This window comes from Hermetia illucens, chromosome 1 (assembly GCF_905115235.1).
Source record: "Hermetia illucens chromosome 1, iHerIll2.2.curated.20191125, whole genome shotgun sequence".
NCBI classification, from domain to species: Eukaryota; Metazoa; Arthropoda; class Insecta; order Diptera; family Stratiomyidae; genus Hermetia; species Hermetia illucens.
In genome coordinates, this window is record NC_051849.1 from 108,843,917 (window position 1) to 108,860,442 (window position 16,526).

At 42.3% G+C, this 16,526-nt stretch overlaps 1 protein-coding gene across 5 annotated transcripts in view; it reads left to right on the forward strand.

The window, feature by feature from the left end:
- The window catches only part of LOC119652639 (nose resistant to fluoxetine protein 6-like), a 140,548-nt gene that overhangs the window by 118,618 nt on the left and 5,404 nt on the right, over positions 1–16,526 (forward strand). For 4 of the 5 annotated variants that reach the window (XM_038056902.1, XM_038056887.1, XM_038056895.1 and 1 more), the window contains exons 5-6: positions 3,735–4,104; positions 4,158–4,299. In XM_038056902.1, coding sequence (XP_037912830.1) covers positions 3,735–4,053 — 319 coding nt within the window. In that variant the 3' untranslated portion in view covers positions 4,054–4,104; positions 4,158–4,299. Of the gene's footprint in view, positions 1–3,734; positions 4,105–4,157; positions 4,389–4,480; positions 4,611–4,667; positions 4,986–16,526 lie in introns of those variants that run through there. The other variant, XM_038056924.1, reaches the window with a different exon arrangement.

The following is a 16,526-nucleotide window of genomic DNA, read 5'->3' on the forward strand; positions in this document are numbered from 1 at the left end:
ATGGGCTGAGTACTTTGATGAGCTACTGCACAACCAGAACATCGGCGAGTTGGAGGTCCCGCCAACTGAAAACGACGGACAAATACTGCCACCACCAAGTCTAGAAGAAACAATCCATGCAATTCATCGGCTTAAAAATCATAAGTCACCAGGAGCCGATGGAATTCATCCGAATTAGTTAAATATGTAGGCGACCAATTACACCGAGTGATTCATCAACTTGTGCTCAAGGTGTGGGGCAGCGAATTAATGCCTGACGACTGGCAAAGAAGCATCATCTGTCTCATACATAAAAAGGAGGATATCACTCAATGCAGCAACTATAGAGGTATCACGTTGCTGAGTACCATCTATAAGATATTCTCCGCTATCTTGCTAGGGCTGGATAGCCCCATACTCCCAGAACATCATTGGCCCATACCAAAGAGGCACCACTCCAGGCAAATCAGCAACAAATCAAATTTTCTATCTGCGGCAAGTGATGGGAAAATTGTTGGAATATGGACAACAATTGCACCATCTCTTCATCTACCTTAAAGCCGCCAATGATAGCATAGCCAGGGTAAAACTGTACACGGCCATTAGGGTCCCAACAAAAATGATAAGATTGACTAAGCTGACCCTGACCAATGTGCGAGGCGAGATAAAAGAAAGCAGGATCACTCTCAAGACAATTCGACAGCCACAACGGTCTACGACAAAGGGATGCCCTATTATGCGCTCCTCCTTAAGCTAGCCCTCGAGAAAGTGATCCGTGATGCTGAGGTAAATGCAAGAGGTACGATCCTCTTCAAGTCCACCCAACTACTGGCCTATGCTGACGATATCGACATCTTAGAAATAACGACCCGAAACGTACAAACCGCCTTCATCCAGATCGAGCAGGTGACGCGCGATCTTAGGACTGCACATCAATGGAAACAAGACAACGTATATGGTGGCAACGTGAGCACCGAAAACCAACCAACCAACAACATCAAACCGCACTGGTCAAACGGGAAAGATAAAGCTAGGAGACTACAACTTTGGGACCGTTGATAATTTTCTCCTATCTAGGGTCGAAAATCACAACCGATAGCAGCTACGATGATGAAATCTGCGCACGGTTGTTGTCAGCGAACAGAGCCTATTTCAAGCTTACAAAAGCTGTTCCGCTCGAAACGTCTCACCATAGGGTCAAAGCTCTTACTGTACAAGACAATGATCTTGCCAGTTCTCATGTATTCCTCGGAAACTTGGGTTCATAACAAGAAAAACTTGCGAACTCTTGGCCGCGTTCGAGAGAAGATTCCTTCTAAAGGATTTTTGAATCCCTATATGAGGATGACATGATTCCATAGCCTACATAACGACGAAATCTATGAGCGATACCATGACCGTCAAGTTGTGGATTAAATCCGACTCAATAGGCTACGATGGGCGGGTCACTTAATCCGTATGGATGAGGATGATCCAGGACGGTAAGTCTATAAGGGTAATATCTATGGTAGGAAAGGAAGACGAGAAAAACCCTGCCTGAAATGGACGCCAACAGCTATTAGGGATATCGAATTGGTGGACCTCGACGCAAAACCGGGGTGTCTGGAGTTCCTTATTTAGGCAGGCCGAGTCCGGATACCGGTTGTTTCGCCATGGATGATGATGATAGACTAGAGTATGAAGCATGATATCCCCAAGTATGGTCAAAATCGCGCTATTATTGATAAAGCTAGAATGGCTCAAATTGTAAATTTACTGCAACCCAAAACACGAAATATCAATATCACCCTAAAGTGATAAAGTATCAATATCACCCTGAAGTGGCAATTATCAATGATTTCTCGTTAAAAAAATTAAAGGCATTTGTCACAAAGCAGCATTTTTGAAAATATTCTGCTGTAATTTTTTTCGAAACTAATCAACGGATTCGTTTGCAATTTATCCCTACACTGCCCATTTTCAACCGTTCACCAGTTTCTTACTTTTACAATTTGATTGAAATAGGGACGATGGCTAATTGTTTACTGACCATAAATCATTTGGACTTTTCGGTTTCACACTATCCGACCCGGAGAATTTTATAACCCAAGCTGGCTTCCTTTGCATTTTTTGGTAACATTATAGTTTGTTATTGAGAATTAGATCATTATATAGAAAATTGGGTAAAAAAATCACAGGGATAAGGTTATTTTTTGACACCAAAGGGCAGGAGAATCGCTTAAGTTAAATGATGGCTAGATTACGAGTATTAGTTGAAATAATTTCTGCGGCAAGAGGTGGTATTTGGGGGTTGAAAATTGCAGCAAGAAATAAATTATGTAATAAATATTTTGTTTCAGAGAAATTATCATAAAGGCTCTAAAAATATTTTTCTTTTTAAATAATTAAGACGTTACTTTTCTTTTCGCTAGTAATATTTATTAATCTTGCAAACACCGATATTTTGGAGATAACTGTGCTACAAGTCTTGTAGACTGATGATGGGAATTAGTGATTTCCGAAATATCGGGATTTGCGAGGTTAATAAATATTACTAATGAAAAGAAAAGGCAAGTCTTAATTATTGCGAGATTAAACTTAGATGGGTATTTTTTGATCACCCCACCCACAAAGAATGGCTGTCGAGAATTTCAAATGGTGTTCATATTCGAAGGCAAGTGAATTAACGTTGTAGAGCAAAAATCAGTCTTTATTTACCATATTCTGATTTTAATAATAATCAGTTAGTAGCGTTTTAGTTTTGTTGCAAATATTGTTCGTGAAACATGTTCTCCTCGAGTGCATCTTCCAAGGAAGAAGAAGCACTGTTCTTTTGGAGCCTGGAGGCTTCCAAGGGAAATACGAAGCACTCAATTAACAGAAAACGAGAAGAAAACGCTGCTAAATTACCTGAAGATGACGAAAGATTATTTATTTTCCAATGTCAATAAATAGCTGCAATGAATTGTATAGTTTAGTAGAACATGATATACGCAGAGTGAGAAACTTTAGACATGAAGGAGGTAGCCAACCATGTGGGCGTACACCAATGCGCTGCATCAAATACGCGGCATTAAGAACAGTCCTTACGCGCGGAATTTTCCTCAAGCTTCTCCCGTCGCGGTCGGAATGTGTGCAAGACTTTTCCGTCCCCATAAAATTTCCGGATAACTGGGTGGTAGAGCACAAGGCTGTCGTACGGAAGGTCGCGGTTCAAATCTCGCTGGCGGCAATGGGATTTGTATCGTGATTTGACGTCGGATACAAGTCGACTCAGCTGTGAATGAGTACCTGAGTCAAATCAGGGTAATAATCTCGGCGAGCGTAATGCTGCACATTGCCCCCTACAGTGGTCTGTAGTGTACCGTTACGGTCTTGAAGTGCTCTAACACACTTCAAGGCCCTGATCTAATATGGATTGTTGTGCCAACGATTATTATTATTATAAAATTTCAAGAGATGTGCTGAGAATTGAATCTGCTGTGCATAGCCTTCTTGACTAGGTCATAATAGAGTCAGTACTTTGCTGACTGGGGATTGTTACCCTGATTTGACTGAATTAAAATATATTTAAGTTTATTTACCACAGAAAGTGTCTTTCCGAGATGGTGGGCATTATTATTGGTCGTGATGAAACAGCTTCTCTAGATAGTTCAGCGCAGTCTTTCAATTCTTCAAAAGATCCGCTAAGTTTTAACCAAACAGAACAACCTCGACTTTCTCCATTTAAAAAATGCGTATATTAATACATCTCATCGTATTTTTTCTATTTTTAGAGTAATTGGAATGCTTCTTTTCATTATTGGTCACATAATGCTCTTCGCCATGAGTTCAGTCACAAACATGCAGCATATACTCGTCTACGCAGATAATTTTTGGCTGCAAGCCACTTTACACCATTCATTTAACTTTGGATACATTTTTCGTTCTGAGCGGAATGGTATTGTCTTACATATTCTTTCAGAATTTGAAAGAAAAGCCAATAAAAAACAGGACTTCGTTCTTTCTGCGTATGGTGGCGAACCGATATTTGAGATTAACACCCCCATACGTAATAAGTTTATTGCTGACCGTTGTAATAACAAATTTAGTTAAGGATCTCTCGCCATATTATCTACTAGATGACGACGAAACAAAATGCGGAAGGTAAAATGCCAGTCAACTGTACTCAGTCAAGCATAAGGTCACTTTTTTTTCAGAACCTGGTGGCGAAACGTGATCTACATAAACAATCTGTTTCCGATAAAGGACAGTTGCATGATCTGGAGCTGGTTCCTGGGAGCAGATTTCCAATGCTTCGTTCTGTCAGCAGCCTTATTGTTGATTTTTGATAAAAACAGAAAATTGGGCTTAACGTTATTCACTGTTATATTTCTAGCATCATCTTCAATATGCGGGTACTATGGTTACTCCCTCGGATTCGGTTTCACGTGAGTACGGAAAATACAGAACACCGCGTAGTTCTACTATGTAGCTTGCTATTTTGGTCAAATTCCGGACTCTAATATATTTCAAATTTTAGGCAAGACTCCCTACATAAAACAGCCGACTTCCTTTATACGCCGTTCTGGGGAAGAATTGGCGCATATTTCACGGGAGTTTATGCTGGCTGGTATTTGAGCGTAAAAAATCGAACGTTGAATCTTGGAAAGGTAACCTACCGACCCCCATGTATCTTATTGACCTCAAATTACCATTCTTATTTCCAGAAATGGATTACCCTAGGTTGGATACTTGGACCCTTAATAATCGTCGTACTGCTCTTTGGCCATTCCAACAAAGAAATTAGCCCGTTAGTAGCAATGACTTATGCAGCACTAGCTCGAACAGCTTGGGGAGTTGGAACAGTTTGGATCATCATTGCATGTTCCACAGGATATGGAGGAATTGTCAACAGATTCTTGTCTGCCAAAGTCTTCTTACCGTTCAGTAGGATGACGTATTCAGCATATTTAGTGAACCCAATATGGATTCTATTTGTAACTATGTTGAATGAAGCACCATATACTATTGATTTTCCGATGCTGGTAAGTGATTCTGTGAATATAGAAGCTCTTCGATAATAATTATGGGCCCAGGGGCAAATCATTTCTTATACATAAGAAAAATGTTATATTATTGGCAATAGTTTATCAGTCAAGATATGCTAAACCTTAATGATAATATTCCAAATTAGCCGTTGAGAATGCCTCACAGGCCGTTTAGGCAGTACATGTGCGATTTTGCGTCGCGCATTTTCATCGCTAGTAAACAGTTTTTATGACTGTTCAACTGCAAAAATATCTCAAATTTGCGTCTCAACGCCTTTCATAGCCGTAGTTGAATAGATGGTGCCGTCCAGCTTGCCGATATGGATGTTGTTTTCTGTCTAATGGAAGGAGTGTACCTGACAGGCCTGCCGCATCATTGATGGACGCCTTTATTCGGCGAGCTTATCAACCATCAGTTACATGTTAGCCATATGTTAGCAGTAATGGGCGATATTTTTTAATTTTTGGGATGAGTATGATGATTTATCATCATCAAAGTATTCTTCACATAAATAAAATACAAAACCTTTCAACCAGAAACGGTCAGCTGCTAGCTTCCTGATTTGTTGAGAAGACATAACTTCAATCAGCTTGAGCAGCTTGAGTTTCAGAAACAAAGCCTTTTGGTAAAAAGTCCCTCACAAGGACGGATTTGCATAACGAAACGCTGTCATGGTGCGGTATAAAGTGGTAAAAACACCGCATGTTATATCAAAAAATCGCTAAGCGAAACCTACTCTTTCGAATGACTTCGATGTATTTTTTTTGGTTAGATATTGCCTTCTGTTTGTAGTTAAGTCAAAAATTGATAGACCAGTAGCTTACTCCAAACTTTTCTCGTTTTTTCTGCGTTTTGCAGTTTGCTCTGGATAGATGCGACCATGGAGTTGATCGCATTCGCTCAGTTCTGGCAATGGCAGTAACCTGCCCAGAATTGAGCGATTTAAAGATCTCGGGTCAACGGTACCAGCCAATGGAGAACTGCGTAATGAAACTGCTTCACGCATTAATGCAACCTGGCTGAATTGGCATTCCACAACTGGTGATCTTTGCGATCGACGTATCAGCGCACGTCTCAAATTTAAAATTTACTGCAATGTCGTCCGTCTGTCGTTCTCTATAGTTCTGAGTGTTGGCCGACCATAAAAGACAATGAACGACGTCTTGCGCTAATGGAGACGAAGATGCTGCAGTGTACTAGTGGCGTGACACGTTTTGATCACGTTCGAAATGAGAATGTCCGCGATCGATATGGTGCTGCACCGATCATGGAAAACTGCGAGTGAGGCGTTTTCGATGATGATGGAATGGTGGAATTCACTTACCAATATTGGTCTAAACATCGAAGCCAATTGTAAGCAACTAAAAAGCCGGCCGAAACAATAGTGGCTTGATACGCTGGTTGGGGATTTAAAGGCCTCGCGATTGCATTCTGATCAGGCATTTAATGTAATGAAATGGCGAAACCGATCACGACGAGCCGACCCCGCTTATGAACGGGGCAAAGGCTGAAGAAAAAGAAGAAGATGTGAGGAACAACGAATGCACAACAGCTCCGTGTACGACATAGCATCTTATTTGTATGGCTTAGGATGCTGTTAATTCGCACGAAATTGATAAGTTTGAACTGCTACAACTTTGATACTAATAGTTAGATTTTCATGAAACTTGTCATGTGTATGCACGAGGCTGTCCACTATCAATCTACTACACGTAGGATGAACTTAAGGGGAGATTTTCAGTCAGTTTTTAAAAGTTGGTAACATACTATTGGTAAATTTATTTGAGCAGATAGCGGAATGGGATATCTCTCGAGGATCAGATTTCACATAAGCGTTTTACATAAAACCTTAAAAAAAGCTGCAGAGAAGTAGATTCTTCATAAATGCGACCTTACTATTTCACGCGAATGTCAATTATTCCCGCTAATTACGACGTCAGCATCTTATTTGCTTGGCTTTGGAAGCAGTTAATTCGCGGGAAATTGTTTGAACTGCTATAACTTTACTGTTAGCAGTGTGCCAGATTACCATGAAATTCAGCACGTGTATACGAAATATTGTCTTCTATGCTGATACAGTGCTAGTATGAATTTAACGGGGGGTTTTCAGTAAATTTCTACTATTAAGAAGTGTGTTTGAGTAGATATCGGAATGGGACATATTTTGAGGCCTAGATTTCATCTAACACACTACCCTGATTTTTTCGGATTTTTAGGTTGGTTAGGTTTCGAAAATAAGTCCTGTCTCACTTTAAGTGCGAACATTTTGATTCAGTCGCGCGCTTTGCAATTCACGCTAAAACTAATGTCAGTTTCGGGAGGTATCAATTAATCAATTTTTTTTAAATCCTCCCTTTGCCTGTATGGGGAGCCCCCCTTTAAACTCCACCTAAATTAATATCACTCTCTGTTTGCGTGGGATTTCATAGTTCCCATCTATCCACCAAATTTCGTTCGGATCGATTTAGCCGTTTTAGAGAAAAGTGCGTGTGACAGACAGACAGACAGTGAATCGATTTTAATAAGATTTTGTTTTACACAAAACCTTAAAAAGCGATGTCCGAAAAGAATACGCCTTAGGCTCATTCATGGACATCGAAAGTGTCTTTAATTATGCCTCGTTGGCGGCAATTCGTGGTGTGGCAAGACGGTATGGAATCTATTGAGTCTATGTCTATTGAAGTAGGATATCTTAGCGGCTGTCCACAGAAAGGCTCTTGATAATGCATACCCTGCTGTGGCTATTGGAAGACAAAACACTCTTCGCGCAAACATTTGCGGACGACCTAGCCATAATAATTATTGGCAAGTTTGCGGACACAGTATGTGACTGCTTGAATGCAACACTGCATGAAATCCACAACTGGTGCCTCCAAAATGGACTCACGGTGAATGCTAGGAAGACTGGACTAGTTATATTCACTAGGAACGTCAGGTGGAGCAGCTATATGTTACCCACCTTAGCAGGGGCGGAAATCCAGCTGGCACAAACAGCCAAGTAGTCGATACCATTGGAGCGTGGAAGGACGGCCAATCATACGGTCATGTGTCTATCTGGAAATTCCTTGACAAACATCCAGTAGTTTTGATGCCAACCGATCATATGCTTTCCGGAGCCGTCTTTGAAAAGACATGGACTGTTGTAATCACCAAAAGAGAAGAATGGTCGATAAATGGAGTTTTTTCAGATTACAGACTTAATTGTCTTCACCGACGGATCTGTTATGGAGGGCGGATCGGCCGCAGAGGTGTTCTCAGGGAATTCGATTATGGAGCTGGCAACGACATATCAAGTCAGTTGGTGAGGAGTTGTTATCAGGTGCTGCTGAAACTTGGCCGACTGAACAAAAATTCCTGATGTGAGTGCCGGTGCACTGGCTCGCCGAGGGTCTGGATCCACAATGGTGGGACCAGAACCTGCTTTTGGGATCCGGCTATCCACTGTCAAGTCTACTCTGAAGGATGAAATGGCAAGAATTCAAGCAGCCGAATGAAGAAATTTGAACTCTTCCCGGCAGGCGAAAATCCTTGTGAAAGAACCTGGGGTCACCAGTGCGGCATTTTTGTTGTCCCTTAAGAATTGGGACATGAAAACCCTAGTAGGGCTTTTAACGGAACACTGCTACTTAAACTATCATATAGGGAAGATTGGAGTGGTAGTTTCGGCTATGTGCAGCCAATCTGGGAAGGAGGAGGAGACGGCCCTGCACTTTTTATGCAGCTGCCGACCTCCTCTGATCTCAGACGAAGACACCTTGCTAAGGTTTTCTTCAATGAAGAATATGCACACTCTCAGCCTCTGGAAAATATACTCAAAAACGCTAAAGCCTGGGAACGCCGTAGGCAGTAAGTCATTGAAGGGGGGATTTACGGGGATAGTACAATGGCCTGAGTGCTCGGAGCTGTGGCTCCCCCGGTAAACTAAACTTAACTATTATAATATGTCTTTTTTCTCTCTCTGCATCTTTTTCCTCACTCTCTCGTTTGGTGACAGGTAGATTGCAATACGACTGGGTGTCACTTGGGTCGTCTGTGACCCCGTTGGGGTATATTGTACAAGTATTTAGGTATATGTATCCGATAAGAATATAATGGATATAATCCACGTCATCGAGTCGAGTCGATAACTGTCTGTCCGTCTGTCTCCCTGTCACAACTGATTTATTCGGAAACGGCTAAACCGATTGTCACGACAATTGGTGAGAACGTGTGGTCTATGCATCCCTTTACATATAGTAAGTGGCGCCATTTTGTATTGAGTTTAAGGGGGGAATCGTTATATATGCGAAAGGAGGGTGCACAATTTTTTTCGCAGAATGTGGCCATGTGGGGTATGAGATGAAAGGTAATTGAGCCCTTTTCGAAACTGGCCATATTTGGTATCCGGTGAATCGTAGGGGAGTATGGGCTCAAATTACTATTATGACTGTGGCAGTGGTATAAAGGATAACATAAGGCATAACTCTGAGGAGTTTGAAAAAAATACAACTATTATTAACAAAGTTATAGAAGGTACAACTTATGTGAATTTCATGCATTCTGTAAACGTTTATGACGTGATCAAACATACCAATTTGCTAATACCACAACAAAGGGAACTCACATGAATGGGAGGTCGCAGCGAAACGTTTCGTTTTAGTTTGTTAATCATTTATATCATCATCATCATCATCAGCGGCGCAACAACCGGTATCCGGTCTAGACCTGCCTTAATAAGGAACTCCAGACATCCCAGTTTTACGCCGAGGTCCACCAATTCGATATCCCTAAAAGCTGTCTGGCGTCCTGACCTACGACATCGCTCTATCTGGGAGTCAGGGTCAGGCTCTGTCTCGTCTTCTTTTCCTACCATAGATATTGCCCTTATAGACTTTCCGGGTGGGATCATTCTCATCCATACGGATTAAGTGACCCGCCCACCGTAACCTATTGAGCCGGATTTTATCCACAACGTGACTATCATGGTATTGCTTATAGATTTCGTCGTTAGGCTACGGAATCGTCCATCCTCATGTAGGGGGCCAAAAGTTCTTCAGAGGATTCTTCTCTCGAACTCGGCCAAGAGTTCGCAATTTTTCTTGCTAAGACCCCAAGTTTCCGAGGAATACATGAGGAACTGGCAAGATCATAGTCTTGTACAGTAAGAGCATTGACCCTATGGGGAGACGTTTCGAGCGGAACAGTTTTTGCAAGCTGAAATAGGCTCTGCTGGCTGACAATAACCGTGCGCGAATTTCATTATCGTAGGTGTCATCGGTTGAGATTTTTGACCCTAGATAGGAGAAATTGTCAACGGTCTCAAAGTTGTATTCTCCTATCCTTATTTTTCCCGTTTGACCAGTGCGGTTTGATGTTGTTGGTTGGTTCATCTTCGGTGCTGACGTTGCCACCATATATTTTGTCTTCCCTTCATTGATGTGCAGCCCAAGATCTCGCGCCGCCTGCTCGATCTGGATGAAGGCAGTTTGTAATCATTTATATATCAACATCAATTACTCGATACGGACATATGTACGTATTTATATATAAATAAATGAAGTTTTGGGGTAGTGCCTAATTCAGATACATGTATTTGTACATTGAACAAGCGATTCAAAATAGGTACTTTATATGTACATATGTAAACTTATGCACGAAGTAAATCGGAAACGTGTGTACGATCAATGTATATGCATGCATATATAAGTATAGTATTCGGTAATAGGCAATGTTTGTTTAGGGTATATATCTTGTAGTTTGAAAAAAATATCAAGGAATATTTTTGGTGTTTAGCCATATACGAATGTAAAAATATGAATATGAAAGATGAACACAAAACCTTTATATCCGAAGGGCCAGCTTCCGGTATTCCGACTTTTATATTAACTTTGTTAAAGGGCACCATTCCTGAGCATGGATAATCTTGATTACTACCACTTTCGTTCCATCGTACAATAGTGCGATGAACACAACAAGCTTCGAAAATTTAAGTTAACGCCTAATCTTATAATCAAATTTGCATTTACTATACGATGGTAGAAATTTAGTGGATAGTACCACTTGTTTTATGAAAATTGAATCCATGGAATGCGAATTCTATCTTTCACTGTTACCAGATTATATCATTTCTCGTGAATAATGTCAGAAACCCTGATCATCCCAACAAAGGCATAATTTTCCCCATCCCTCCATCATTTAGTCCCAGATTGGACACTGTTGCGACTCTTTTGCCGCAATTTTCTTCCCTAATGTTGTTTGGTGAAATACCAACCGACCTTGTTGCTGGACTGCATTCACTATAACCCATACAGCTGTATCCAATGCTTGTGAAGTCAATGGTTTATTGTTTACCACCAGCCTTGAACCTGTCAGAGTGCTTTTTGAAGGTTCAGTTTTGCCATCCTTATTTCTTAAAAGCTTTATGAAACGGAGGCAATATGCTTGTCACCCTTTGAAGCTTTCAAAACGAATTCGAATGTTCGATTTTGTTCACAAAACTGCCTTCTTCTTGCTGCGAAATTACCGGGCAAACGATCTTATCCACCTTCTACTGTTCTCTAATTCCCAAACTGTCCTGTTCTAGACCTGGTTCACTGGGCAAGCTGATTTCTTCCTTCTTCTCCTCTGCTTCGTCGCTGTTTGTGTTCGGCTTGAAACACGAAGGCCACAAAGCTTCTCGCCCATGTAAGAATTATGGCCCATAGAACCATAAGTAGTGCTCGAGAAGCTTATCTGGGGTAGTTCCTCTTGAGAGAACATCTGCTGGATTGTTAGCGGACACATGCCGCCATTGGTCTTTGTTTGATATTGCATGAATTCTGGCGATTCGGCGGCTGACAAAAGCTGGACGTACCTCTGTTTAGCCGTGAATCCAACAAAGAACAATCTGCGAATCTGTCCATAGATAGGAAGTAACTCCTTCGATCTTAAGATCTGCTTTTATACGGGATGCCAGCTCTGCGGCTAATACTGCGGCGCAAAGTTCCAGCCATGGAATTGTGATACTTGTCATCCCTACTGTCGTCTTGGCTATAGGAGCTACTCGAGACCTTGAGCACAGTAGTCTGCTTATTACAGTACCGTCGGGCTGCCGCAGTTCCATGTGCTTTCTCGGAAGCATCCGCAAATGTGTGAATTTGTACTGACGTTGGCACTCCTTCAGCGAACACGTGTCTCGGGATCTTCGTTTAGTCTAGCTTTTGCAAGCCTTCCCGATATGTGCACCACCGTGTCTGCAGCTCCAACGGAATACGCCGGACCTAGTGTCTTTATTGAAGCTTCATTGTTGTCATCATTAAAACTTAGAAGTGCGTTTCAGATGGAATCTGTTGCAGAAGATTGTTATGGCTGGAACTCCATTTTCGAAATTTAAAACCTCCTTTTTTCAGGATGGTCACAATTGCCTTTGAATTTCCTTTGCAGTCTCTTTTGAGGACTTCGCAACCCAATGGATATTTTGTAGCGTTTTCAGATGCGAGCTTCTGAAGGCATCTTGTCGCTAAATATGGTGCGAATGAAGTTCCATCCGCATGCAACACAGGAATATGAAGTTCGCTAGTTTGATTTCTCCGACGCACAAAAACTCATGGTAGTATTCTGCTCCTATTAGCATATCGACTCAACTCGATTCCTTGAACCTTGGGTCCGATAGCTTAATGTTTTTAGGAACATTCCATGAAGAGACGTCAAATGTACGCGAAGGCTGCGGCGCCACGATCTGGTGTAGAACAATTGCTTCAACTCTCATTGAATACCTGGTCACTGCTGATTGATCCTCAACGCTCACTCTTCGATGCGTCTCCAGTATCGAATGTTCCACTCCTTGTAGGCGCATTGGATTAGAATTAGTTGCTAGCGGCATACTTAATTTCCGCAATAGTCTTTCTGATACGATGTTGACTTGTGAGCCAGAATCTAAGATCACTCGAAAGCTGACTGTAGTTCCATCGGGTCCCTTTACGTTAACTAATGCTGTACTAAGGAACACGTAACAGTCAAATCTATCGCTGTCGTTGCTAACCGCCGCTAATGTAGCCTTCTCACTTGCCACCTTAGAAGGCTTTCGATTCGAGCTAATTTTCTCAAGATTCTGCGCTTGGTCGTCCGATGATGTTTGTTCTCCGGGGCTTAAAGTGAACCATCGTGTTGTGTTTCTTGGAAGCACTTCGTGCACCCTGCATGCAAAATGACCACCTTTCAAACAATTGATGCAGAGCTTGTGTTTTCGGAGATGATGAAAACGATCCGTGGGTGACAAGCGCAAAAAGTCGTTGCATGCAAAGAGTTGATGCTGCCTCTTTACACATCATACACATCAACCTACGCTGACGGTAGTGACTGACATCGTTGTTCTTGTTAGCTTCTTTTTGCTGTCCTCCGCTTTAATATTCCTGGCACCCAGCACTTCCAGCGATTGAAAACGAGTTTCTAGGAATTGCAGAAACTCGGCCACCGATTTCAACTGTTTAGGATTTGCCAACGACTGCTCGTACAACGTGAGGATCATTTTATCCAATTTCCAGAGTACTATGTGTAGGAGTAGTGGATCCCAGGTGTCCATCCGCAACTTCCAAATCTTTCAATCCTATGAAGACACTCTTGGTGGTGGTGTCATGTAATGCCTTTAGAGTTGCAGCTGATGTTGTATCTGATGACTGCGATGGTTGGCCCAGAATTTTATTGAGGAAGGCTGCCACTAGAAGCCGAGGATTGTTGTATTGGTCCTGCAATAATTTCCAAGCCGCTGCGTAGTTTAAATCCGACAAAGCTACATGTCATATTAAACGTTCCGCTTCGCCTCCAAGATTCATTTTCAGGTACCTCTTCAATCTGATCCCAATAGCGCTGAATGGTTGTGCCCTGCAACTCATACTATTGCCGAGATTACTCCACCAGAAGCGCATTTAGATGCACTCGTTTTAATGCTCCCATGACTGATTGTTGTCGTCTGACCTGTTTCTGCAGCCCGGCTTCCTCACGAGAGATGAGCGCTGGTTTGTCTTGTGTTCCGACTGAGCCTGCGGCATTTCAATATTTTCCGCAAATTCCGCCGAGTATTTTTGAAAGGCCTCCTTCATAAGATGGTAGTACCGCTTTGCAAAGTATGGATGGGTTTAATAATCCCCAAACTGCTCTCGTATTTGGCTGTCGCCTTGCTCGAACAGCTCGAACAGTTCCAGTAGTTTTTATTGTCGCTCCCGAAAATAGTTCAATGTTTTTCTCGAGGCTCCATCTTTCCGGTAGTTGGACACGAGCGACTCTATCTGCTTTCCAATCGCTTCCTGCTTCTGGCTCCACAAATCCATTTCACCGTATCACTTCGGGGTCATCAATAAATGTTGCGACTCTTTTGCCGCAATTTTCTTCCCTAATGTTGTTTGGTAAAACACTAACCAACCGATGTAGTTGCTGGGAGTGTCGTTTGGTGAAACACCAACCGACCAATTAATAAATGTTGACCCTTTGGTGAAACACCAATGGGGAAAGGGTTCTTGATTTGGTGATACACCAACTCCGGTACCAAGCTCGATCGTCTCTAGCAGCTTCACTAGAGAAGAAGAAAAAGGTGACTTATTTCCGGACATACGCGAAAATAATAAAAAATATTGATTATCACAAAGTGCGTACAATGCACCTTGCTACCTTGGGGGAAAAAATGTTCGACATTGATCTGCTTAGGTTGCAATTTACATGCACGTGGAATAATGTTTGCAGATTTCAATGGCGGTCATTAATTTACTCGCGTATATCTTACGTTTACATTACAATATATTATACAGTATAAAAAATATGCAAAATATGAATGAATTAGAAGCATAGAACTCAACAGATACCATACATAAAATTTCTTATAAATGCGTACTTTTCTGTTGCAAGGGTCATCATTCCTTCGAAGATATAACAGTTTAAATTTTGAAGAAATTTCAAAATCGATTTTTCGTCTAAACTTCAAAATGCAATATCGTAACGGTACTTACGTTACTTACAAACTGCAAAGTTGACAGAAGTTTCCTCATTACCATATGTTAGCTTTCAGTTGACACGTTTAGTTTAGTTTAGTTTAGTTAACTGGGGGGAGTCGCAGCTCCGAGCACTCAGGCAATTATTAGACCCATTGTACTATCCCCGTAAGTTGCCTATTCAATGGCTTCCCGCCTACGGTGTTCGCAGGCTTTAGCGAATCTGACACCATTCTCAAGAGGCAGAGAGTGTGCAGATTCTTCATTGAAGAAAACTTTGCCAAGGTGTTTTCGTCTGAGATCTGAGGATGCCGGGCAGCTGCATAAAAAGTGCAGGGCAGTCTCCTCCTCCTCCTCACATTGGCTGCACACAGCCGAAACCACTACCCCAATCTTTTCCATGTGGTACTTTAAGAGGCAGTGTCCCGTCAAAAGCCCTACTAGGGTTTTCATGTCCCACTTCTTAAGGGACAACAAAAATGCCTCTCTAGTGGCCCTAGGCTCCTTCACAAGGATTTTCGCTTGGCGGCAAGTGCCCAAATTTCTCTACTCGATTGCGTGAATCCTTGCAATTTCACCCTTTAGAGTAGACTTGACAGTAGATGGTCGGATTCCAAGAGCTGGTTCTCCCCCATTGTGTCTATCAGCCTCCTCGTTATTGGCGATGTTAGCGTGCCCCGGCACCCACATCAGGAATGTTTCGTTCAGGCCAAGTTTCAGCAGCACCTGATGACAACTCCACACCAACTGGCTTGATATGTTGTTGTCATTTAGTGCTGATAATGCCGTCCGACTGTCGGAACGGATTCGAATGGTGCGACCCCTCCATTTTTGTCGCAGACATTCTTCTGCTGCCAATGAAATGGCATATATCTCCGCCTGGAATATGGTCGTCATTTTTCCGAGGGGTCGGGCCAGTTCTATAATCGGATTCTCCGAGAACACACCTGCACCCGATCCATCCTCCGTGACTGACCCGTCGGTGAAGATTATTAGGTCTGTAATCTGAAAAGACTCATGGCCACTTGTCGACCATTCTTCTCTTTCGGTGATTACGACAGTGTATGTCTTTTCAAAGACGAATCTGGAAACCATATAATCGGTCGGCATCAGGGCTACCGGGTGTTTTTCAAGGAATTTCCAGATAGACGCATGCCCGTTGGATTGGCCGCCTTTCCACGCTCCAATGGTATCGAGCCTATATGCGTCGTTGGCCGCTTTCCGTTTCACCTCCAAATGAATGGGGGGTAAATTTAGGATAACTTCAAGGGCCGCAGTCGGTACTCATTGCTCCAGTAATACTTAGACAACCAAGTCTCTGAATCTGCATTAGCAGCTTCCTGCTGTTAGCAAAGTTCAGTCTTGACCACCAGACGATGCATGCATACATCAAAATGGGTTTTATTATGGATATATACATCCAATATATCCGTTTAGGTGAAAGTCCCCAGGTCTTACCTATCGCACTCCTATAGCACCAGAGAAATTTGCAGGATTTCTGATATTGTTCCTGGATATGATGCTTCCACGTTAACTTGGAGTCGAAATGTACTCCTAAGTACTTGACTGTTTGCGCCAGCTGGATTTCCGCCCCTGCTA